Raw genomic sequence first — 25,709 nt, forward strand, 5'->3', positions numbered from 1 at the left:
TCTTTCTGTGCTCTGTATTCATTATATACATCATTTCTCAGCGCATTAATATTCCACTACATTTATGTGACATAATTTGTTTAGACATCTTCAGTCGATGAGTATCAACTTTGTTTCCAATTCTATGCTATTGCAAAAAAAAAGTTGCTATAAATACTTTGGTGTGAATGGTTTCTGGGTAACAGCTGAGTGGACATTTTTTTTTCTTTTATTAAAGCTTTTTATGTATAAAACATATGCACGGATAATTTTTCAACATTGACCCTTGCAAAGCCTTCTGTTCCAAATTATCCCTTTCTTTCCCCCACCCTCTTCCCTAGATGGCAGGTAATCCAATACATGTTAAATATGTTAAATCCAATATGTGTATACATATTTATACAGTTATCTTGCTGCACAAGAAAAATTGGATCAAGAAGGAAAAAAAACAAAAAAACAGAGAAAGAAAACAAAATACAAGCAAACAACAATAGAAAGAATGAAAATGCTCTGCTGTGGTCCACACTCAGTTCCCACAGTCCTCTCCTGAGTGTAGATGGCTCTCCTTGTCACAGAACATTTGGAACTCGTTTGAATCTTCTCATTGTTGAAAAGAGCCAAGTCCATCAGAATTGGTCATTGCATAGTCTTGCTGTTGCCGTGTATAATGATCTGAGTGGACATTTCAACTGCTTTGCATCATTCTAAATTACTTTCTAGAATATGTGGACTAATTCACAGCTCCACCAACAATGCATTATTGTATCTCATACCTCTTTCAACCTTAACTATTTACATTGTTTCTCAACCTTAGCCAATTCTCTATGGGGAGAGACCTCAATAATTACTTTGATTTCACTTTTTCTCATTAGTGATATAGAGCATTTCCCCATATGATTATTCCTAGTTTGCAATTCTTTGAGAAGTGTTTATATCCTTTGGCCATTTATCTAAAGAAGAATTGAAGTACTTCTTAATGGATAAATCCGATTGCATTTTCTCATCTTCTGACCCTTTTGTAAGTTTTTGACATTGCTGATACCATCTTGTTCTGAACATTCTTTTGGCTTCCAGGACTTTTCTCCTGATTCTTTTAGCCACGATTATTCCGTTTCCTTGGCTCTGGTTCATGATCCATTTGAAATCTACCTATCCAGGTTTCATCACTTTCCTGAACTCCAAAATCTCCATTTGCTTTCTGCCTCTCCAAAGAACGGGATAGTTGATCTTTGCCCCCATACCTGTTCGTACAAATTTGGAAATCTCCATCATTCCCACAGTCATTCAAGTTTTAAACCCCACGCTTAAACTATGCATGTTTGCCCGTACTGTCCAAAGAAGTCACTTATTTATTTATTCATTATATTTATTTTATTATTTATTTATTTATTTTGTTACAAGAGACTTTTTAGGGAGTGGAAGGGATCTGTAAATGATTTAATATTAGAAACAACAGAAATAAAATTTGAAAAAAGTTTTATCGGGGTGTGAGGGAACACAAAAGGAATTTTGCAAATTGGCCTCTAGGGATGGATATTGGGAGTTGCAATATTTTCTTCCATCCAATAGAGAGCATCAAACAGGCAGTTTTCTCTTTTCTTTCCTCCCTGCCACTCAAAAGTGTTAGTCCCGCCCCCTACCGGAAAGGAAGTGCCTTCTGGGCCTGTGAATCAACTAAAGGGAGAGCGATTCTGGCCCCAGGTTGGCCATGCTTTAGTTACTCCTTCTCCCGAGGGGAGGATCGGGGCGGAAGTAAAGGTCACGTGGCACTCCTCCCCTCGACACCTTCTGGAACCGCCGTCCCGGCTAGCTACTGGTTTTCTGTCTTTCCCGCGACAGTAGACGCGGCAATGTTTGCTGTGAGGGCCGCGGCGGCCTCCAGGCCTGTCTTCTCCGGCTGTGTGCCTTGGTTGAGGTCCGGCGGACAGCAGCTCCTTTCCCTCGCCTCCTTTCACGGCTCCGCGCAGCGTCCCAAGGCCAAAGTCGCTGTCGTGAGTAAGGCCGAGAGGAGCTGCGGGCCTAGGGCACTGGCTGCCCGCGATTGGGGAGGCTGGCGCGCCGCTTCGGGATGCTCGGCAGGGGGCGCTCTTGTGCTGGGACCCGTAGTAGAAAGAGCGGAGACTAGGGGGTCGTGGGAGGACACGGGGTTCAGTCCCGCGTTTGGCCCCGCTTCTGCAAAGCGGGCACAACGTTTCTCTTCCTTGAGCCTCCCGGAGTGAGAGTTAAGGTTAGACTTTGCTCCCTAAAGTCCCTTCCAGCTGTCACCCCCCCATGTTGCCCCGGGGAGCCCTCGCCATCGCTCTGAGTCACCAGTTTACAAAAGAAAGGAGCACAGTGCCGGGCTTCCTCGGGGCCCCAGGTGGGGTTTTTTTCTTGGCAAAGACATTGGAGGGGTTTATCACGTCCTCCTCCCGCTCATTTTACAGAGGAGGAAACTGAGGGAAACAGGGTTAAGCGACTCCCCGGGGTCACACAGCTAGTCAGTGCGGAGTCAGATTTGAATTCAGGAAGATGAACCCTCCCTGACTCCAGGGTCAGCACTTTAGGCACTTGGCGCCTTTGCTAAGGTAAAAATGACAAGCCACTGGTTTTCCGAGACAAAGGAGATAAAAGGTGTTCGGATGTGAGCGGATGTGGCAAAGTGCAGAAATGAGTGAAACTGAGAACTTTTTTGCACAATAGCAAATGTTAATTTTTAGAGTCACCCTCTATAGTGGCAATAGTTTGTTAAAAAAAAAAAAAGCTTGGTGTTGGCTACAAGTCAACAATCTTCACTGCAGTTGTTAATCATTGATGTTCAACTCAAAATAACAAGGCCGGATTTTGTTGTGTCTTTTCCTCTTGGCTTTGTAAGGGTAAATGCTGCCATTCTACTGATGGGGAAAGAGAGTCTGGGAGAACCACCAAACTGGTGGCAGAATCATTTTTATAAGTGAGGGGTAGTCTCAGTCCTGCTTCTAGTGCCCTTTCCACTCCACCAGCCTGCTTTCCCAGCCTATCCCCCTCTAAGTATTAAAGGTAACTTCCACAACCTTTCACTTAGACACTCAGACCAAAGCACTTTCTTACTACTTTCACACCCACTTTCTTGGCTAAAGTAGATGCTCAAAAAATTCTGTAGAATGAATACTTTTCTTTTCTCTTTCCAGATTTTGTCTGGATCTGGTGTCTATGATGGCACAGAAATTCATGAGGCCTCAGCGTAAGCCCCGTTTATATATAAAATTTCTTTATGACAGTAGTTACTGTGGTAGAGTTGTTAAGGGGGGGACCTAAGTTAAAAAAAAAACAGCTTCATATTCTGCCTCTAATATTTATTAATTATGGCCATGGACAAGTCACTTTTGTAAACTTTAATATCTTGTTAGATGGTAATAACTACAGCTATGTCATAAGACTCTAAGAAGTTGTATGTATATGGGTTTATATGTATATATTCAAATGTGTATGTTGTGTATGTGCAGTTTGTAGTACTTTGCAGACTGTAAAGCCCTATGTACGTGTAGTTATTGTTATTACTATAGTCCAAGTCCAGAAACAATGTTTTTTTCTTCTATTTCAATAACTTTTTCAAAGTCTAGAACTAAATTGCCTGTTTAGAAAAGCTGAACTAGTTTAGTAGTGACCTATGGGTCACTATGGGTACAAAATATGTCAGATCGGTGAGTGGGAAGAGTGGAAAAATTAGGGAAAAGCCTTACTTAACGTAACACACGTGTAAGTACTTTCCAGTTACCCTGTACTGCTTGATAAATGCAGAGTGTCAGAGAACCTTGGGACAAATAAATTTTCAGTTTAGCTGTAGTGCCCACTAGTTTTCTTCTCAAGAGACTTAGGATAATGAGGATTTGTATTGTTACTAGTAAACTCAGCCTAAAACCTAATAGTCATATATTCAGCAAGGATTTTTTGAAAGCAAAAGTAAAACAAAGTAGATGAGTAGTATACTTCTAGAACTCATACTTAGCATATGGCAAAAAGCCAATTTTAAAAACAATAATGGTAGATGTCATTTATATATCACTTCTAGGATTTGAAAAGTTCTTTTATAAGTGTTATATCATTTAATTCTCAGAACAAGCTTGTGAGGTACTTATAGGTATCATATTCATTTTACAGATAAGGAAGCTGAGATTTAGAGAGTTAAGACAAGACTACAATCATTTATTAAGAATGTGCATTATATTAAGCATGGAGAATACAAAAAAAAAAGAGCATAAAAATATAATCCATGTCCTCACAGAGCATTCAAAACGGATCTGAAAAAGTGAGGGAAGATCCCTGAGTTAGGAGCATAATATTTAATTCTGGAAAAGCAGAGGTAGGACCAGGAGGAAAATGAAAATTTGATAGCTCAGCAACCCCATTTCCCCCCATGGTGGACCTGGGGAAAATTCACCAATGAAAGAAAGAGCCTGGCATGTAGAAGGATGTTCTATGGATGAGATGACAGTTGGGTATCATAAAAAAGTCCAGAAAGAGGGGGAGGGAAATGTTCATGGTCACAGAGCTAATTTGTATTCAGGTCTTCTTGACTTTGTCTGGTACTCTTTTCACTATTCTGTTTAAACTTATATTTAAATATTAGGATTTTTTTTAAAGGCTTTTAGCTTTATTATTTATTTTAGCTTCTCTCTCACAGGATATTGGTTCACTTGAGTCGTGAAGGTGCTGAAGTTAAGATGTATGCACCTGATGTTCCTCAACTGCATGTTATTGACCATACCAAGGGACAACCAATAGAGAATGAAAAACGGTAAGTAGGGAGAGTGAAAGTTATGATTATATGGAGGAATGTCAGAATTTTTGATTAAGGAGGTGAAACATTTGTGCTTTATGATGAGATGCAGTGTTTCCCCATCCCTGTGTTTGGCTGAAGTGGAGGGAAGGAGGGGGTCTTGGAATTTAAGGAGATTGAAGAATTTGGAAGTTGGGAAATTGAAAGGAACATTTCCCTAGGCATAGAAGTTCCTTATTCTATAAGGGCAGAAGTTGAAAAGAAAAGTTTGATTATGAGCTTGGTGTTGGATTTACTGAAAAAGGAAAGCGTAACACATAGTAGCAGATTGGTGGTTGTAAGAATGGTTGTGGTTAACATATGGCTAATGAGATTCTGAGAGGTAGTGGTGCCTTGGCCAGAGCCAGAGGTGGGAAACCTGAGTCACTTTCTCCTGTTTCGTTGGGAAGGTGAATGATGCTATAGCCAGTTTCCCAGCCAGTGGAGGCTGAAATCCCTCACTTTGGGTTTTCGAAGATTCTTCCTGTCTATTCTTGAGGTTTTACTTTATCTTCCTAATGTTTTCTATTTTAAGAATCCCAGTCTTCTCTAATCCTACCTCTTTTAATCTCTGGATTCCCTGCTCTTCAAGTCTTGGTATAGATTTGTGAGGAGTTTTGTTAAAGATGCTTTGACCAATGTCTTAGTGCAGTAAACATGGGATAACATCTTTCCAGACATTAGAGCAGCTAATTATTAGAGAACTTCTAAGGGCTTTGTTTATGGATATGATGCAGTGGCACTGTGGCACTTAAGGAAGGTATTAATAATCAAAACTATGTGACTTTGTGGCTGCTTTATAAACTAGTTATAGAATCATAACCTAGAGTTAGAAGGTTCCTTAGCAAGTCCTTTCATTTTACAAAGAAGGCACTTGAAACTAGAGAGCTTGCTGAGCATCTCACAGGAGTAAGTGGCAGTCAGGGTTTGAATTCTGGTCCAGTGATGGCCAAGTTCAGCCCTTTACACTCCATGACATCATCTCCATATGGCCTCCAGAGGTGGAGATTAGGATCTCTCCAGAGCTGTAGTGCCCACAAAAAAATTATTACTTGGTAAGCTAATTTTTTAGTGTTGAAAGACTGCTTCAATGCAAGGTGTTATAGGCCTTAAAGACAGAACAGCCTGGTTTCCCACAGATCCCTGACTCATCTCCATGCCTAGTCCTAGTCCTGCTTCATATTAGCCTCTCAAACATCTTGCTTGTTTTGCTATCCCCTGCTTCTTGACTAGTTTCCCATCTCTCCAGTGTATACTATTTCTTGTTATTCTCTTCTGGCTCTTATACCATAGATCAAACTTATTAGAGCAACCTTGAGCTGTCTAATCACCTGTCTTTCTTAATGAACCTTATATTCTCTCTTTCTAGTGATTTTGAACCTCTGACTCCAGATGAGCAGCCTTACCCTCTTTGAGTTTTATGCTATCCAGATTTATTACTCAATCCAAATCCTGACGGCTATTATCTACTCACTTCCAAGTTATTTTCCTTTTTCTCAGTGAGTTCAGTGCTTGATATTCTTTTTTTTTAACCTCAGCTCCTATCCTAATAACAGAAGAATTCTGCATATTCATTGATATTTCTTCAAATACTCCAACTTCCCAGTTCCTCTGTCTAATAAAATTCCTATGGACTTTCACTCCACTTCTGCTACCCAAAGAGGTGATGATACCTTTAATTTTGTTATTACCACAAATGTTTTCCTTCATGTTCACAAATTCTAAAAATTTTTTATATGATCATAATCTTTTTACCATTCTATCTTTCCCTATGTCTTATGACTGTTGACTATTCTTTGTCCTCACCCAGGACTTCAGTCTCTTTTCCTCTTAGTTCTTTCCTGGGCTACCATCTCTGCACCAGCTGCATTTTCTTCCTTTTCTGGTATTGACTTTGTTATGGACCCTTTCAACTCTATGTTAACTTCTGCTCTTGAATCCCTTGTCTTCTTGTTGTTACCAAATCTTAATCTTGAATTACTCTCACTCTCAACTCTTATTCATGTATTGCTGAACAAAGCTGGAGAAAAATCACAACACTGCTCATTGAGCTCGTTAAAAATTTATGTGATATAATCTCAATTGAGCTCTTCCTGCAGGAAGGCAGTCCTTTTATATTCCCCAATCAATTTGCTAATCTCCTCACCACATTAGCAATTCTATATCTTGGAAAGACTGAAAGTCTTCATGAATGCTTTTTCTTAGCTGAGGGCTTTATATTTCACCAAAAATAAATAAGGCGATTTGATGAGAGCTTCCTCTTTTTCCTTCCTTTTATCATTCATATATCTTCCCTCATTCTCTCCATTTCCACTATTGTCTCTGACAAAGAGATGGCCTATTCTAACTGGTGCTAGTCCCTTATTCTTGATCCCATTCCTTTCTATCTTTTCTAACAAAATGCCTTGATTATCAGACTCTCTTACTCTTTGTATTTTTCTCCACTCTGCTGAATTTGATCTTGATGATCACCTCTTCCCATATATTTTTTTTCCTTTTTGGATTTTTCTGACATTACTTTCTTTTGCTTCTTCTCCTATCTGCCTAATAAATATCTTAATTTTCTTTTATGTATTTTTATCCTATTGTCCTTTGACCTCTTCTATTTTTCCTTTATATTCTCTCCCTTGATAATATTTCTATGCAGATGACTTTTTGATCAATATACCCAGCTCTGATCTCTTTTCTTATCTCTACAATACCATTTATGTTTTCTTTTTATCTCTGTCACTGACATCATGCCTGTGCAGCCCCTTATCAACCTATCTTGGGTAGGAGGAAAGGCAGAAGGTCTGTCTGCCTTAAATCTCTTACCCTTGCAATCTGTCCTCCTTTCAGCCACTAAAATGATTTCCATAAAGCTTAGGTCCAATCATGTTAAAGCTTCCAAGCTGTACACTCCTACCTCTTCCTCTCCCCTTTAATCTCTGTTGACTTTTTGGCAGTCACAGCCCTTTATAACCTAGCCCCTGTCTGCCTTTCTAGTCTTCTTTCACCTTCCTCCCAATATGTAGTATGCAGTTTAGTGACACAAGCTTCCTAATTATCCTACAAGCAAGACACTATCTTTGGGCTCCAGGTATTTCCTGTATCCCTCATTCTTCCTTTACTCTGACTACCAACTTTTCTGGCTTTAAGTTCTAACCAAAATCCCAGCTTCCACAATAAGTTTTTCCCAATTCCTTTTAATTCTAGTATCATCTTCCTGTTAATTTTTCCCCCTATTTATGCTCTATATAGTTTACTTTGTATACATTTGTTTGCATGTTGTCTTCTCCCATTAGATTGTAAACTCCTAGCAGGGAAAGAACTGTCTTTTGCTTCTTTTTCTATCCCTAGCATTTAGCATAGGGCCTGGAATATAGTAAATGTTTAATAAATGTTTATTGAGCGATATGTAATAAATGTAATAGATGCTTAATAAATGCTTATTGACTGACACCTGTCTGTTGTACATTTTGAACTGTATGTCTCATATGTATCTCAAATTCAGCATTTTCAAAACTGAACTTATGTTTCCCCAAAGCTATCCCTTTTCCAAACATCCCTGTTACAGTTATGTAGCTTTGTAACCTTGTCGTCACTCTTGACTTCCCAATCTCACTCTCCCCACCTATCCAGTTTGTTGTCAGTCTGTCATTTCTACTTTCACAGCATTTTTCACATATGTCCATTTCCACTCTGATAACTGCCACTTTGGTTTAGAATCTTATCACATCATACTGTTTGCAGTAGCTTTCTGGTTGGTCTTTCCTCCCTTTAATCCATCCTTTATACATCTGCCAAAATGATTTTCCTGAAGGGTTGATAGAAGTATGTTATTCTCTAGACTTTGGTGACTCCCTTCTACCTTTAGGATCAAATATATTTAAGTTTTTTGCCATTCAGATCACTTTACAACCTGATTCCTTTCTGCCTTTCTAGTTTACCTGTTGCTATCTATCTATCTATCTATCTATCTATCTATCTATCTATCTATCTGTCTGTCTGTCTCTCTGACTGTCTGCTTATCTATCTTTACTGGCTTTTCCCAGTTAACTGGAATGTTTTCCCTCCTTATCTCCATCTCTCAAAATCTCTGACATCTTTTAAGAATAAGCTTAAAGGAGCCTATCTAGGGTTCCTAGCTTTTGGAGGTAAAGTTACTAGCTATCTACCCTATAGGTGTCTTGTTTGTATCTGTAAGCTCCTATTTAGGATAGGGGATATTTTTGCCTTTTTAATTTTTATTTATATCCCTAACACTTACTGTGCCTGGATCATATCAAGTGCTTTATAAAAGCCTTGTAACTGATTGGTGATCAGCCTGTCTGTGTTTAAACTGGTCCTCTGATAATTATCTTTAGTTTTTACTTGGAGATAGCCTGCTTAGCTTTTAAGAAATTAGTTTTATGTATGCCACAGTGAGGCTTTGGAAGAAGACTTTAATGGAGGCATCTCGGGTTTGTAACCGTTTTTAGATGGAATCGGGAATTGGTTAAATGGAAATTTTTAACCTAAGTTATTAGCTAATTTTGCTTTTATAGAAATTCTTCAGACACTGATGACTGTTTCTGTGTGTGTGTGTGTGTGTGTGTGTGTTTTGTTGTTGTTTTTTTTAGAATAAGACATATCACTTAGGCTTTATTAAAATTTTGTTTTCTTTGTAGTGCTCTCTTCCTTTTAAGGTAGCATTTCCAGGAAAATTAGCTTTAAAACAGTGTTTTTTTGTCATTTTTTTCTTTAAAGAAAAAAGAATTTATAGATTAGACATTTTTCCTATATCATGCCACTTTCCAGGCCTCTTTCTATATGTGATTTTTTTCCCCCCAAGGAATGTTTTGGTTGAATCAGCAAGGATTGCTCGAGGCAAGGTTACGGACCTGTCAAAACTTAATTCAAAGGACTATGATGCTGTTATCTTTCCTGGGGGATTTGGAGTTGCCAAAAACCTGTGAGTATTTTTGCTGATTTTGGGGGCACTGGGGTTAGAACCACAAAAATATCAGCCATTGCTCTCTAGGGTTTATATTTCATAGGAGGTAAACTGTAGGCACCCTCAGTTAATATGATACAAGGAAAAGTGTTATGGAGCAAAGGAGAACTAAGACAAAATGAAGTAAATGGAGGAGAAGATGGGATTGGGGAGATGAGAGAATTATGACAGTGTGGACTTATTTTTCTCAATAGGAAATGAGGAAATCTGCTGAGGAAGTTGAGTGGAACAATGTTTGGGGAGCTTAAAGAGAAAAAGTGGCATAGCTATTGTGGAGAATACAGTAGAGCCAATCAGATAAATAAAATGAACAAAAAACATTTATTAAATGCTTTTTATGAGCTAAATACTTTAAGTGTTGTAGAAAACACACAGAAAAATAAGAAAGTCCCTACCTTTATAAAGAGCTTGATTTCTTTTGACTTATCAACATATACACTTTCATATATAATTTTTCCCCAATCGCATGTTAAAACAATTTTTAAGCTTTTAAAAAAAATTTTGAGTTCCAAATTCTATTCCTTCCTCTCCTCTTCTTCCCTCAAATGGCAAACAATTAGATATAGGTATTTTATCCATGTGTAATCATGTAAAACATTTCTATATTAGTCATTCTGTATAAGAAGACTAATAAAAGAAAAAATAAGAAAGTGAAAAATAGCATGCTTCTGCGTATTCAAACAATTCAGTTATTTTTCTGGTGACAGATAGTGTAAAGGGCTAGAACTGAGCAAATGCACTTGGATAATGGAGCACTTGAGACTACTTGACAATTGGATGATTCTCAATTAACATGATTGAAGATTGACCCTCCCCAGCTGTTCTATGCTGACTTGATTGGTGGGACAAAGAGGGGGAAGTAATGTGTGTGGTGGAGTAGGAGGAGGAAATTGAAGCATTCTCTCCTGGGGGTTGAGAGAGGAAGGTGGTATGGAGATTCTAGATCTAATCCCCCTACGGGTTGCTCAAGAGAACAAGAATAAAGACTTTTGATTAGCCTGACTCCGGCTGATTTCTGGGAAGACAGTTCCAGCAAGATAGTATGCTTCATCAATTAGTCCTTTAGCATGGTTTTGGATGTATTGCCGAGATTAGCCAAATTGTTCACAGTTATTTATCAAACAGCATTGCTGCTACTGTGTACAACATTGTCCTGGTTCTGTTCACTTTACTTTGAATCAGTTCATATAAAGTTTTCCAATTTTTTTCTGAAATCATCCTACTTGTAATTTCTTTTAGCACAATAATATTTCATCACAATCATATACCACAGCTTGTGTAGCCATTCCCCAATTAAAGGACATCCCTTCAATTTCCAATTCTTAGTTTTCACAAAAAGAGCTGGTGTAAATATTTTTGTACAGGGGCAGTTAGGTAGCGTAGTGGATAGAACACCAGCCCTGAAGTCAGGAAGACCTGAATTCAAATGTGACTTCAGACACTTAATACTTCTTAGCTGTGTGACCCTGGGCAAGTCACTTAACCCCAATTACCTCAGCCAAAAAAAAAAAAAAAAAAAAAGGTTTTTTTTTTTTTTTTTTTTTTTTTTTATACTAATAGGTCCTTTTCCCTTTTAAAAAAATATCTTTGGAATATAGAATATAGAAGAACTTACATTCTAATAAGCTTTGGCGTCCTAAAATCATATTTCTTTTAGAATATATTTGGATCGAAAAATTGATCATACTAGGGAAAATTGGAAGAAGTTTGGCAGAAATTAGTTTTAGAAGAATATACATCATAGTTCTAGTCTTTGAAGAGATTTTATTGGCTTTTCAATTCAACCTTTCATTTTACAGCTACAGAAATTAAGGTCCAGGATGATAAAATAACTTTCCCAAAATCATGCTGGTAGTAGGCATTGGAGGCAGGATTTGAATCCATGTTAATCAGGTCCTCTGATTTGAGAGCCAAGCCTTTTTGCAGTGTGCCACTACATACCACAGTAAGGCCAAAATGAGTATACATTGAATGAATATTAAAAGTCATATCACAAATGAAAAATTAGAAAAGAATCAGATTAGACACATTTCATTTGGCTGAGGGGAGTTTATAACTAAACGAGGGAATAAAGATGACAAATAAAATAAGTAATTTTGATTACATTAAAATGAAAAGCTTTTGCATTAGTAAGATTAGTGCAACTGGGAGAGATAGGTGATGATTGGAAATTTATGATTAGAAAAAAATTTTGCATCATGTATTTTTGATAAAAGTTTGATATCATAGATAGGCATTTAACAAGAATATATTAGACCAGAAGTCATTCTTTGATGAACAAGTGGTCAGATGATATGAATGAAGAGTTCTCAAAAGAATTGCTTACCATTAACAACCAAATGAAAACTTTCTCTGAATCACTAATATAAGAGAAATGCAAATCAGTACAATTCTAAGGTTTTGCCTCAGAGTAAATTAAGATGGTAATAGTCAATGTTGGAGGGACTGTCAAAAACAAGTGCATTTATACAGCTGTTCAGAAAAGAATTGAAATTATTTTTTAAAAAGTGACTACAATGTCTGTACCCTTTGCCCAAGAAATCCTACTCTTATATGTGCTTGAAGGAGGTCAAAGAGTGAAAAAAAGATTCCATAAACACCATTATATTCATAGCAACACATTTTGTGGTAGCAAAGAATTTGAAACAAAGAAGATGCACTTTGATTGGGAAAGGATTAAATAAGTAACTGTGCTGTAAGAAATGATGCATGTGTATATAGCATTTAGAGAAGACTTAATGTGAATTAAGAAGTAGCATAAATAGAACCAAGAAACAGTATAAAAAAATGAAACTAAAAGCCTGAATTTGGTCCTGAAGAAGAATCAAGCAAAATGAACCTCTCACTCTCCTTTGTAGAGGTAAAGGGATTCATATATTTAGGTTTGTTTTTTTTTAGCCCTTTTGTGTAACAGAATTCTTTGGGCAATCAGGTGAATCTAATGGGGTCATTCTCAGAATATTTTTAAATACACAAAATTACATGAAATTATGAAGGGTACCAATTGCATTGGAATATAGTTCTCAAAATATGAAAAAAGAAATATAAATTCACAACCCCGAGAATGTGTTGTTAGACTTTGGATATGTTAATTAATTTTGCTGAACTATTTTCTCTTTCCCCCCAATTTTCTTTTTAATTATAAGAAGGAAGGACCTCAAGGGACTTATTTGGAAATAAAGATAATGTGGAAAAAATTGTTTTTCACTTTTTTTTTTTAAATTATAGCTTTTTATTGACAGAACATATGCATGGGTAATTTTTCAAAATTGACCTTGCAATCACTTCTGTTCCAACTTTTCCCCTCCTTCCCTCTATCCCCTCTCCTAGATAGCAGGCAGTCTCATACATGTTAAACATGTTAAAGTATATCTTAAATACAATACATGTGTACATATTTATACAGTTCTCTTGTTGCATAAGAAAAATTGGATTTAGAAAGGTAAAAATAATCTGGGAAGAAAATAAAAAATGCAAGCATTTCACATTCATTTTCCAGTGTTCTTTTGCTGGGTGTAGCTGGTTCTGTTCATCACTGATCAATTGGAACTGAATTGGATCCTCTCATTGCTAAAGATAGCCACTTCCATCAGAATTGATCCTCATATAGTATTGTTGTTGAAGTGTATAATGATCTCCTGGTTCTGCTCATTTCATTTAGCATCAGTTCATGTAAGCCTCTCCAAGCCTCTCTGTATTCATTCTGCTGGTCATTTCTTATAGAACAATAATATTCCATAACATTCATATACCACAATTTACCCAGCCGTTCTCCAATTGATGGGCATCCATTCAATTTATGAAAAACATTTAAAAAAAATTATGCCATAGTGTCTTGAGATTTATGGAATAAATTGACTTTATAGATTTACAAAATAGATATTCATCACTATACTCATGAAATGCTTTTGGTTTTGGCAGGTGTACATTTGCAATCGATGGAAAGGATTGTAAAGTCAATAAAGACGTTGAACGAATCCTAAGTCAGTTTCATAAAGAAGGGAAACCAATTGGGTATGTATGTAATGACAGGTTAATGGATTTTAAAAATTTATTTTAGAGGTGAGAATGGAGGCCTGGTACTCTAATTTTTTTTTTTTTTTTTTTTAAATATTCCATCATGTTCAACTCCTACTGGTGTTCTCTAGCTATATAAATTCTTTCTAACTGCCCTAGTAATGCGAAAGTTTTTTAGGAATTAACAACTATCATTTTCCCATGTAGGAACATTATTAAAAGCCTTATGATTTATCTTTCCTGTTTACATTTTCATGATTCTCTTGAGTTTTATATTTGAAAGACAAAACTTCTCTTTCAGCTCTGTTCTTTTCATCAGGAATGCTTGAAAGCCGCCTATTTCATTGAATATCTGTGTTTTTTTTTTCTCTCGAAGGGTTACACTTTTTCTGGGTGAGTGATTCTTGGTTGCAATCTTAGGTCCTTTGCCTTCCAGAATATTATAAAGTCTCTGATCCTTCAATGTGGAAACTACTAAATCTTGTATTATCCTGCCTGTGGCTCTATGATATTTAATTTTTTTTCTGGTTGCTTGCAGTATTTTCTCCTTGACTTGGGAGCTCTGGAATTTGACTATAGTATTCCTGGGAGTTTTTGTTTTGAGATGTCTTTCAGGAACTGATCAGTGGATTCTTTCAATTTTTATTTTACCCTCTGATTCTAGAATATCAAAGCAGTTTCCCTTGATAAATTTTTGAAAGATGATGTCTAGGCTCCTTTTTTTTTTTTTTTTTTTTTGATAATGGCTTTCAGATATTCCAATAATTCTAAAATTCTCTCTTCTGGATGGTTTTTTTCAGGTTAGTTGTTTTTCCAGTAAGATACCACATTTTCTTCTATTTTTCATTTTTTGATTTTGTTTTATTGTTTCTTGATATCTCACAAACTCATTTGTTTCTACTTGGCCAATTCTAATGTTTAAGGAATTATTTTTTTCAGTGAGCTTTTTGTGCTTCCTTTTCCATGTGGCTGGTCTACTTTTTAAGGAGTTGGTTTTTTTTTTTTTTTTTTTGTCTATTGAATTTTTTAAACCTATTTATCCATTTGGCCATTTCTGCTTTTTAAGGAGCTCTTCTCTTCAGTGAAATTTTTTATATCTTTTTCTATTTGGCCAATTTTTGCTTTTTCATGCAATCTTCTCTTCAATGGATTTTTTACCTCTTACTTTTTTGGCCTGTTTTTTTTTCTTAAGGTGTTATTTTTATCAGCATTTTTTTGTTCTTCCTTTACTAAGCTGTTGACTCTTTTTTTCATAATTTTCTTGTATCACTCTTATTTCTCTTACCAATTTTGCCTCTGTTTCTCTTATTTGATTTTTAAAATTCCTTTTAAAAAGTTGTCCTTTTTGAGTTCTTCTTCCATGGCCCAAGATCAATTTACATTTTTCTTTGAGGCTTTGGATGTAGCAATTATGACTTTGTTGTTTTTTTCTGAATTTGTATTTTGATCTTCCTTGTTTCCATATTAACTTTTCTATAGTCAGATTTTTTTTTTCTGTTTTTGTTGCTTGTTTTTCCAACCAATTTCTTGAATTTAATAATATGCTAAGGTAGGCCTCTGCTTCTGAGATGAAGCTTTAGAGTTTTTGTGCAACAATTTTCAGAGATAGTTCTGGGAGTCTGTAAAAGCTTTTAGTTATTCCAGGTTGGTATGATCTAAGGAGAAATGTGTTTATTACTTTCCTGGTCCATGCTTTGGTCTGTGAGTAAACTCATGTTTTCTTTCATGTCCTGAAACTTTGATCATGGTCCTTGCTCCACTATGTGCTATAGTACTTCTCTTTCTTGGGGACTTTGGTCTGGATCCAAATATGGGCAATGGAACAGAGTTGTCTCCCCAGTGATAGCAAAGGTTAGTTTTCTCACCAGTGATCTGACCTCCTTATTGTCTGAAGACTGACAACTGTGGAAGCAGCTGCTGCCACTGTCGCTTCATTTGCTCCCATTGCCTGTTCCTGGTTTTCTAGGACCTGGTCTGTGTAAGTTGAGCCTGCACTGGACTGCATTTCATTCTCACCCCCATGTGACAGAGTTTTTGTGCTGACCTTCTAAGTTGTCTTGAGCTGGAGAATTGTTTTACCACATCCTTTTGTGATTCTGTTGCTCTAGAATTAAAGGTATTAGGACTGAGATTTTTCTAGATAGAAGAAGGAAACAGTGTGAACCAGATCATGATAGTAAATAATGCTAGAATGGAGTCAGATCTCTATGGAAAGAACTAAAAATGTTTAGTTTGGAGAAGAGAAAATATGAGTGGGAACAGGTAGATCCATGAAAGCTTTTTTTTTTTTTTTTTTTTTTTTTTTTTTTTGTCCCCTAAGCATTTGAAGAATTCACTTATGGGAGAGAAATTAGCTTTGTTTTGTGTGGTGCCCTTGAGAGCAGAACTTGGAGTGGGTAGAGATTGCAGTGACTGATTTTAGTTCAGTGTAAGGAAAAACTTAATAAAAGTTAAAGCTGTTCAAAAGTAGACTGATTATATTGTGTAGTAGTGGCTATTCATTGCTTCAAGATTTAAAGTAAAGTTTGGATGACCACTTATCAAGGTTGCTATAGAGTGTATTCTTCAGGAATGGGTTGGACTGACCTCCCCTCATGTTCATTTTATTGCTATGATTCTTTAAGTCAGAGATAATTTTCTAGTGATAACATAATTCTATGATTGATTTCCTCTTCCTCTGTTTATAACCTTAACAAAAAAGAGAGAAGATGCGAACTAACCTTAAAGGATGCTTGTTATACCATTTTTCATGGAAGTTCTAGAAAGTTCAACTAATCAGAAAGGGAAAGCTCATGTTCTGTCTGTTTATGGTACATTTATGTCAGTTTGCCTAATTTGGTGAAGTTTTGTCATTATATGATATGTACCAGCATATTCATAGCAATTTGTATATGTAGCAGAGAGCTTGAAACAAAGTAGATGTACATTAATTGGGGCAGGGCTAAACAAATTATTGTGCTGTAAGAACTGCTGCACATGTAGAATTCAGAGAAATATAAGAAAACATAATTTATTTGTTTTCTCAGGAAACAAAGCTAATTCCATTATATTTAGTCAGATTATAGTTATATAATTAAATAGTAGCCTACCCTTTGGTGTCAATGGGTAGACTGCTACATAATTACCTTTTTTGACTGCCTTAAATTGTTTAGACAGTGCACTAAGATGGTGTTGGAGTTTGTTGTGTTTGAATTGGTTAAAACATTGCCTATATAATACTTGAAGCATTGAAATAGATACATAGCATTCTGCTTTGATTGTGTACCTCATATGTTTTAGCCATCTACCCTCATTTTAAATATATACCTTGGTTCTAGTGTCTTCTTACTTTGACTTTTGTATCACTTGTTTTTTATTCATTCTTGAACCTATCCTCTGCTGTTTACCCACTTTCTCTTATATTTCATATTCACACAAGCCTCAATACAGGGAATTCACTGTACTGCACTAGTTGAGGGCATTGTTCCATTTGGACATGCTGAACCTTCAGTTGTGTATCTCCCTATAATCACTTCTTGGGCTCCATTAGGTCAAAGCTGCTATATGTGGAGTTTGTTTTCTCATACCTAGACCAAATAAGAAGCAGAGAGTTGTTGAAAGAGTAGGGTACTATGAAGGTAGATACTTGACTTCTAGTTTTGATTGCTACTTATGTTATAAGTGTTTGTACCTCACTTTCCTAAGCCCCAGTTTCCTCTGGTTAGACTAAATGTACTTTAAGGTTTCTTTAAGCAAAGGTTCTTGATTGTTTGTACAAACAAATGCCTAATAAATATTTGTTGTGTTATACACACATACTTACCAGGTCTAAGGGCAAAAAAAATTTTGCTATAGCAATTCCTTACTACTCATAATTCTGGCCTCAGTGGCTCTCTGTGATCTACTGGATAATATACACCTTAGTCTAGAATTTTTTTCTAGACCTTCCAAAAAGAGTTTGGCCCTAAGTTGGAGGTTAGCTCTTTGTTAGAGTTAAAGTCTGGTTTGTTAGTTTCATTTATTCCCTAATGCATTCTGTATTCCAGCACAATTGGATAAATAGCTGTTCTCTTGCCTCAACTTGCAATTTCTTGTGATTTGACATTTATACAGGGCACATACTTCATGACTGGGATCCATTCTCTCCTTCTTGATGCCTCTTGAAGTGCCTCTTTTCCTTTAAATCTTAAATTAAGGTCCACTTCTTTGAAGCCCTGTCTGATTGTCCCCAGCTTTTCAGACAAAATGAGTGGCCAGCCAGTGTGATGATAAATTTGGACCTACTTTCAAATGGTGATTCTGCCATTTCATAGATATATGACCTTAGGGGAGTCATTTAACCTCCTAGGTTTCACTTTCTTCATCTCTAAATTGAGGAATTTGGATTGAATGACTCTTGAAGTCCTTTTCACTTTGAAATCCATGTTCTTTTGAGCTCTGAATGTTTGGTCAGTGGATTAATGAAGAATTATGATTGCTATTTAAGATAGTGATATATAGATATATCATACTTGAAAATATATAATTTACAATTACTTAGAATCATAGAAGCTTTAAGTTGGAAATGACTTCATATATCATCTAGACTTCCTCTTACCCAGAGCATAAATTCAATCTGTAATTTTCTTGACATTCAGCCTCTGGAAGAACTAATGATAGGAAATTCACTCCCAAAAGCAGTCTATTCTGTTTCAACACTAAGTGCTTATGTCAAAATCTGTTTCACTTAAATACTGGTATTTATGGCCTTTGGCACCAAAAAGAATATATCTAATTATGCTTCCATATGATAATTCTTAAAATATTTGAAGATAACTGCCATATCTTTTTATGGTCTCTAGATTGTACTTCTCTGTTTGCCTCAATAAATTGGGGGAAGAGGGAGGGGAACATTGAATGACCATCTTTTCCCCTGGAGAATTATAGTTGGTTTTGCTAGGTAGGTGATTCTTAGTTGAATTCCTAGCTGCATTGGTCTCTGTAGTATTATTCCAAGCCCTCCTGTCCTTTAATGTAGAAGCTGCTAAATCTAGTGTTATCCTGTGGCTCCATTATATTGGAATTGTTTTTTTCTGGATGTTTGTAGTATTTTCTCCTTGACCTTGGAGTTCTAGAATTTGGTTATAATATTCTTGGGGGTTTTCATTTTGGGATCTCTTTCAGGAGGTGATTGGTAGATTCTTTCAATTTCTATTTTACCCTTTGCTTCTAAAATATCAGAATAGTTTTCCTTGATGATTTCTTGAAAGATGATATCCAGCCTTTTTTTTTTTTTTTTTTTTTGTTCTTGACTTTCAGGTAGATCAATAACTTTTAAGTTGTCTCTTCTGGATCTATTTTCCAGGTCATTTTTCTTTCCAATGAGATAGTTCCTTTTTTTTTTTTTTTTTTTTTTCTAAATTATCTACCATTAAAAAGAGACAAAAAAAAAGCTTTTACAGTAGAGGGGAAGGAAAAGGGGAGTGACAGTGAACCTTACTCTCATTAGAATTGGCTCAAAGAGGAAATAACATACACACTCAATATAGATATAGAAATCTATCTTATCCTGCAGGAAAATAGGAGAGGAATGGGATGTGGAAAGGGGAGAAGGTGATAAAAGTGAGGACATACTAGGAGAGGGATTGGTCAGTAGCAAAAACACTTTTGAAGAGGGACAGGATGAAAGGAGAGAGAGAGTAGAATAAAGGGGGAGAATATAGTTAGCAGTAGTAATAGTAAAAAGAATTTTGAAGCAAGTTTCTCTGATAAGGCCTTATTTCTCAAGCACTGAGGGAACTGAATTCAAATTTATAAAAAAAGTAAGAGCCATGCCCCAGTTGATAAATGATTGAAAGATATGATGCCAAAAGCCTATAAATTCATGCATATCTTTGACATAACGATGCCACTATTAGGCATAAATACCAAGAGATTAAAAAAAAAAAAAGGAAAACCTATATGCACAAAAATATTTGTAGCAGCTCTCTTCTCAGGACAAAAGGTTGGAAAATGAAGGATATCCATCCATTGGGAATTGGCTGAATAAATTGTGGTATGTGATTATTATGATGGAATATTATTGTTCTATGGGAAATGATGAGCAGAATTCTCTCAGGAAAAAAAAAAAAACCCAGAAAATCCCCCATGGACTCAAGTAAAGTTAAATGTATTATATACAAAGAAAGAGTAATGTTTTAGAATGACCAGTTGTAAAAGACCTTGCTATTATCATCAGTCCATTGATCCATAATTGTTTTGAAGGACTTAAGATGAAAAATCCTATCTATATGCAGAGAAGAAACTGATTGGGTCAGAATACAGATTGAAGCATACTTTGTCTCTCTCTCTTTTTTACAGGTGACGTTAAATATATTTATTGCCACCTGAAACAGTAAATTAATCCAAACACTGAAATCAGAAGCAGTTAGTCAGTTGACAAAAACATATACATATACCTGACCATTGAAGATTTCTAATAGGCACTTCTGTAACTCATTTGCATGATTTGGTATAATCACATAGGAAACTAATTTAAATGAGTCCAGTAATCTGGTACAAAATCAGAACTCAACCACTGATACATAATAATACTACAATGCTGAAAACAAAGTTTCAGCTAATGGGCTGGTTTTATTCTTTGGGCTTATAAAGGTATTAATGATCTGTAATGTTACAATTTAAAAAACATACTTGCTGTACAGAAGAATCTTTCAAATTTAAAAGGTCTCTTAAAGTCTTATTACTAAGATTTGTACAAATCAAGATTAGACTAGAGTATCTTTTTTTTTTTTTTTTTTTCCCCCCCCTGAGGCTGGGGTTAAGTGACTTGCCCAGGGTCACACAGCTAGGAAGTGTTAAGTGTCTGAGATCAGATTTGAACTCGGGTTCTCCTGAATTCAAGGCTGGTGCTCTATCCACTGCGCCACCTAGCTGCCCCTAGATTATTTCTTTTAAAAAACAAGTAAAATATATGTTCAATATCACCACTATCGTGCATCATTTTTGCTAGTTAAATTTAATTGTTAAATTTGTTTCTTTTTTTCCATCAGTCTATCTGAAAAACCTCTAACATTTTATGTACACTTTGTGCTGAACATGCCTTCTAATCAATCATTTATTCATAGCTTATTACATTTTATTCCTCCCTCCCCTTTCCAGTAGGTAAAGCATTTTTCAAGACTGCCTATATAGCATGTTCTTTTGGGAATCTATAAACTGGTAAAAACAGTGCAGTCATTTTGGATTTTAATAGGAATGCAAAAATCACTGCAGAAATCTAGTGGAGGTAAATAATAATCTGGTCCTGAGCTCTCTTTTTTAAACTTTATTTTTCTTGAAGGGTGTTTTTTTGTTTGTTTTTTGTTGTTTTTTTGTTTTTTTAAGGGTGGGAGATCTTTTTCTTTCAGAATGTGACTTCTATGGAAATGTTTTGCATAGCTTTCACATGTGGTTTCTTAGTGGGGGCTTAGGTCATTTTTGCTTGGATAAATTTTTCTGGTCAGATTTATCTTCAGAGATATAGTGTTGGCTGCTGAATGATGTATGATCCTTACTTTGGCTCTTAGATATTTTAATTTTTCTTTCTGTCTATTTGTTATATTATTTCTTTGACCTGAAAGCTCCGGATTTTAACTATGATGTTGCTGGAAGTTTTCACTTTGGGGTTTCAGAGAATGACTTCAGACTGAGTCCCATTTTGTCTTCTAGATCCAAGAGATGTGGGGCAGTTTTCTTTAAGATTTTTTGGAATGTAATGTTTAGGCTTCTTTTTGGTAGTGCAATCATCCTTAAATCATTTTCCCTTAATCTGTTTTCCAGTTTTCTTGTTTTTGCTGCAAGATTATCTTAAGGCTTCCATTTTCACCATATTTTGACTTTGCTTTAATATTTTTATTTTTTTTCTTGTAAAGTTATCAATTTCTATTTTGTCTATTTTAATTTTTAGAGAGCTTGTTGCTTAGGCAAAATTTTGAACCTCTGGTGCCAAGCTAATTCCTTTTCCAATTCTTTCCTCTATTCATCACTTTTATTTCTTTAAAAAATTTTTTTCTTATTAATTGTCATTTGATTTTTTTTTCCCCCTGAGGCTGGGGTTAAGTGACTTGCCATTTGAAGTGTTAAGTGTCTGAGATCAGATTTGAAGTCGGGTCCTCCTGAATTCAGGGCTGGTGCTCTATCCACTGCGCCACCTAACTGCCCCCTTGATTTATTAAAATATTTTAAAACGTCTCTTCTAAAAATTCTAGTTGAATTTGTACACAACCAAGGTGTGTTTTGCTTAGTCTTTGCTTGTAGATGTTGTGGAGCCATTCTCTTCTTTTGGGTTTGTGTCTTGAGCTTCCCTGCCACCATAATAGTTTTTTGTCATGGGACTTTTTTTTGTTTGTTTGCTCATTCTTCCACATTTCAGACTTTATATTAGGGTAGGACTTCATACATACTAAAAGGGAAGACCTGGGCTAATCCCATTGTTGTTTTCTTGGAATTGTCTTAGAAACAGCCTAGTCTAGGGGCTGTAAGCTTTCTGGACTCACAAAATAAGTTGATCCAAGGAAAGTGTAATTGCTGCTCATCTGGTTTGATTTTAGCAAGATGCTTACCTGGATTTAGGTTTAAGCACTGCAAAACTGCTGCTAAACCCTATTCCTTTCAGCTAGCTGGGATGCTCTGTGTTTTAGAGGAATAGATCTGTAGGCTGTCTTTGTTCTAATGTTTCTTCTTCAGACTGAGATTCTCTAGTCCTAGGCTCAAAGCCACATAGGTAGTTGCAACTTGCATCTGAATTTGCTCCTTACTCAGTACAAAGTCTAGTCTAACATTTCTCCCTATCCTGGAGCACTGCCCTTGAATAGAGTTTCCCTTCTTATTTCATTCTGGATCAGTGGTGCCATTTGATAGTTTCCTCTTGCACAAGTTCATAGTATTCCCATATGGTTTTATTCCTTATTTTTTCTCAGTATGCAGCCTCCACCATCTTTCATTTCCTGGGGCAGTTTTTCTTTTATTTCCCAATCAAGATTTAAGTCTAGTGCCTTTTTTTTTTTTTTTTTTTTTTTGATTTTTTTTTTTTAAAGAATTGGGTTGGGGGCTGGGGATCTTGGGGTGTTTCTTTATGCTACTCTGCCATTTTGGTTCTCCTTTCAAGAGATGGGAAGATGCGAAAGAATACTCATTTATTAAAGATTTACTCTGGAGAAAGAAATGTCAAATCATTCAAAGAAGTGGCAAATCATTCCATTATCTTTGCCAAGAAAATCCCAGATGACATTATGAAGAGCTGAACATGACTGAAAATGACTGAACAAAGATGTTTTACTAGGTGGTAGGCGCTATGCTAGGTGATATATAAATAGCTCATTTGATCCACTCAGTAGCTTCAAGAGGGAGATGCTGTTATTATTCCCATTTTGCAGTTGAGGATAAAAAAAAAAAAAGGAATACATTGTAGACTGATAAATCTTTTACTGCATGTTCTTATATGGAACTAATTGCATGATGTCTCATTAAAGGTTTAACTTCTTATCTTTCATTATTCTTTTAGCTTGTGCTGCATTTCACCAATTCTTGCAGCCAAAGTAATTCAGGGTACAGAAGTGACAGTAGGACATGAACAAGAAGAAGAAGGGAAATGGCCTTATTGTGGGACTGCAGAAGCCATTAAAGCCTTAGGAGCAAAGCATTGTGTGAAAGAAGTAACTATATCCTTTTAGGTTGTCAATAAACAGGTCAGCAGTTTTCTGTCCTTTGTCAGATACTGCCTGCATAAGCAAAGCTTAAAATGTTACAAATTGGATCAATCACCTTGGGCTCCTTCCTTTGGAGAAGACCTTATGCTACTATCACGTTTCACGTAAGTAGGAAAGGAAATAAGTAGTATGTTGTAACTACTATGTGCCAACCCTGTGGTAAGCCCTTTATAAATATCTCTTTTTATTTAACAATCCTAGGAGTTATGTACTGTTTTTGTCTCCATGATACAGTTGAGAAAACTGAGGCAGACAGAAGTGACTTGCTGAGGATCAGACAAGTAGTCAGTATTTAAGCTCATATTTGAAGTCACTTCTTGGTGATTCCAAGCTTAATGTCTCCTCCCTGTCTAAGTGATGATCAGATTGTCTTCCATATTCTCAAATACCAGGCAATTAATAAAACTTTCATGGCAAATTGATTCAATTGTCACAAAAAAATTGAGACTTTTCAATAAGGAATTACTCAGCAATATCAAGAAGGAAGTTAGGAATTGGTTCTCAGATGCAGGTGGGTAAGTACTAGCTAAATAATTAAGTATTATCTAGATAAGTACCAGATGAACTGGTTGTTTGTTGACTTTTTCTTTTCCATAACTTCTCCTTACGAAGCTCATGTGGACACCAAGAACAAAGTTGTCACAACTCCAGCTTTTATGTGTGAAACAGCATTGCACCATATTTTTGATGGGATTGGGTTGATGGTCCGGAATGTTTTGAAACTAACTAACAAATAAGAACTCAGATTCTCAGTAGCAACAAATGGCTTGAGTGCCTCAGTTCTGAGTAGAACAATATCAGCTAAAGAGTACTTTGACCTGGTTACCTTTATTTTTTTCTTACTTGTTTGTTGATAAAGGTCTGACCAGATAGGCCAAAAAGCTGCCTTTTTTCCTCTTCTGCCTCTCCATGATGAAAATTTGTGTTTCCTACCCAAGGAGAGGACTTTTAAAGTTACTAATTTAGAGGTGAGACATTTCATCACAGCATTGGTTTGATTCACTTGTTAAAGGAAGGAGGGAATTCCCAAAATTTAGAGTAGTAATTGTAATGTTGTGTTTTTTTTTTTTTTTTACAACATATCTTTTAATTTAAAACCTAGACCAGTTTTTTCTGGATGCTAATTGAATAAACATAATATTTTGTAATCCTATATCATTACTTTTATTATTTGGAAATGGAGGGATATAATGTTTAGCTTCTCATTTTCCAAATCTGAATGTAAATGAAACCAATAAAATAAAAGAAGTAAATACTTTGTATTTGTTTGTGAATTTGTACTGATGTATATGACATGTAGCAAAAAATATCTCTAACCAAAGAGAACGTGTATAATTCTTCAGTGAAATTACATTTTAACAGTGTTGGGCCTTCTGATACAGTAATAATAAATGTGATACCAAGAAGGTGTTTTTTTGATTATCTCAATTTTTCATTGTAAATATCACTCCCATACTTGGGGAGAAGAAAGGGAAATTGTAGATCTTTAACTCTATTATACCAGATTCCTAACCTTGTTAAAATTTCCTGAAGTAGTTGTACAGTTGGCTCAGATCTCCAGACATGTAAAAACAAAATAAAATTTACTGCTGCAAAAGCCATGAAAATGGCCTTTATTATTTTGTTTTCTTTCTTGATTGTCGAATCTCCTTTCCATCTTTCCTTTCATTAAAATAAAAGTAGCTAAACATACATTAGTTGTCCTGCCCATGAGCTATTATTTCTTAGAATTCAATTCAGTTCAATAAACATTTATTAAATTCTGTTATGTGCCAGGCACAGTGCTAAGCAGTAGGGATACATAAAAGAAGCAAATACAGTCTCTGCCCTTAAGGGGCTTACAATCTAATGAAATAGATAACATTTATATAGCTCTTACTATGTGCTAGGTGCTGTGCTATGTGCTTTACAAGTATTTCATTTAATCCTCAACATCTCTGAGAGGTCAGTTCTATTATTTATCCTTATTTTACAGATGTAGAAAATGAGGTAAACAGAGATTGTGATTTGCCCAGGGCCATACAACCAATAAGAATATGATAAGTAATTAGTAATATGATAATTATTTGGTAAATATTAAGTGATTTTCTACATTTGAATCCAGGTCTTCATTCTAGACTCAATATTCTCTCCACAGTGCCACCTAGCCTCTTGATAATAGCAGGATGCAGTTATTTTTTTGAAAGGGTATGATACTTTTGTCTATAAGTTGAGATATGGTAATCTTTCCAAGATACACTGTGTTTACTCTGTG

The 25,709-nt window shown here is 35.8% G+C and overlaps 1 protein-coding gene across 2 annotated transcripts; it reads left to right on the forward strand.

The window, feature by feature from the left end:
- Positions 1-1,493: 1,493 nt before the first annotated feature.
- LOC141561320 (putative glutamine amidotransferase-like class 1 domain-containing protein 3B, mitochondrial) lies at positions 1,494-24,717 on the forward strand. Of its 2 annotated transcripts, none has more exons than XM_074300788.1 (7): positions 1,494-1,970; positions 3,129-3,181; positions 4,622-4,735; positions 9,570-9,689; positions 13,653-13,745; positions 23,251-23,407; positions 24,064-24,717. In XM_074300788.1, the coding sequence occupies exons 1-7, from the start codon at positions 1,509-1,511 to the stop codon at positions 24,190-24,192; spliced, it is 1,128 nt and encodes a 375-aa protein (XP_074156889.1). In that variant the 5' UTR covers positions 1,494-1,508; the 3' UTR covers positions 24,193-24,717. The 2 variants fall into 2 exon arrangements, with proteins under 2 accessions (XP_074156889.1, XP_074156890.1); XM_074300789.1 differs by having other exon boundaries at positions 1,718-1,974.
- Positions 24,718-25,709: the final 992 nt, after the last annotated feature.

Source organism: Sminthopsis crassicaudata, chromosome 3, assembly GCF_048593235.1.
Source record: "Sminthopsis crassicaudata isolate SCR6 chromosome 3, ASM4859323v1, whole genome shotgun sequence".
Lineage (NCBI taxonomy): Eukaryota > Metazoa > Chordata > Mammalia > Dasyuromorphia > Dasyuridae > Sminthopsis > Sminthopsis crassicaudata.

Coding starts and splice junctions, on each gene's coding strand:
- LOC141561320 (XM_074300788.1), top strand. CDS start 1,509: ATGGATATTGGGAGTTGCAATATTTTCTTCCATCCAATAGAGAGCATC. Junction 3,182..4,621: donor GAAATTCATGAGGCCTCAGC/GTAAGCCCCGTT, acceptor TCTCTCTCACAG/GATATTGGTTCACTTGAGTC. Junction 4,736..9,569: donor CCAATAGAGAATGAAAAACG/GTAAGTAGGGAG, acceptor TTTCCCCCCAAG/GAATGTTTTGGTTGAATCAG.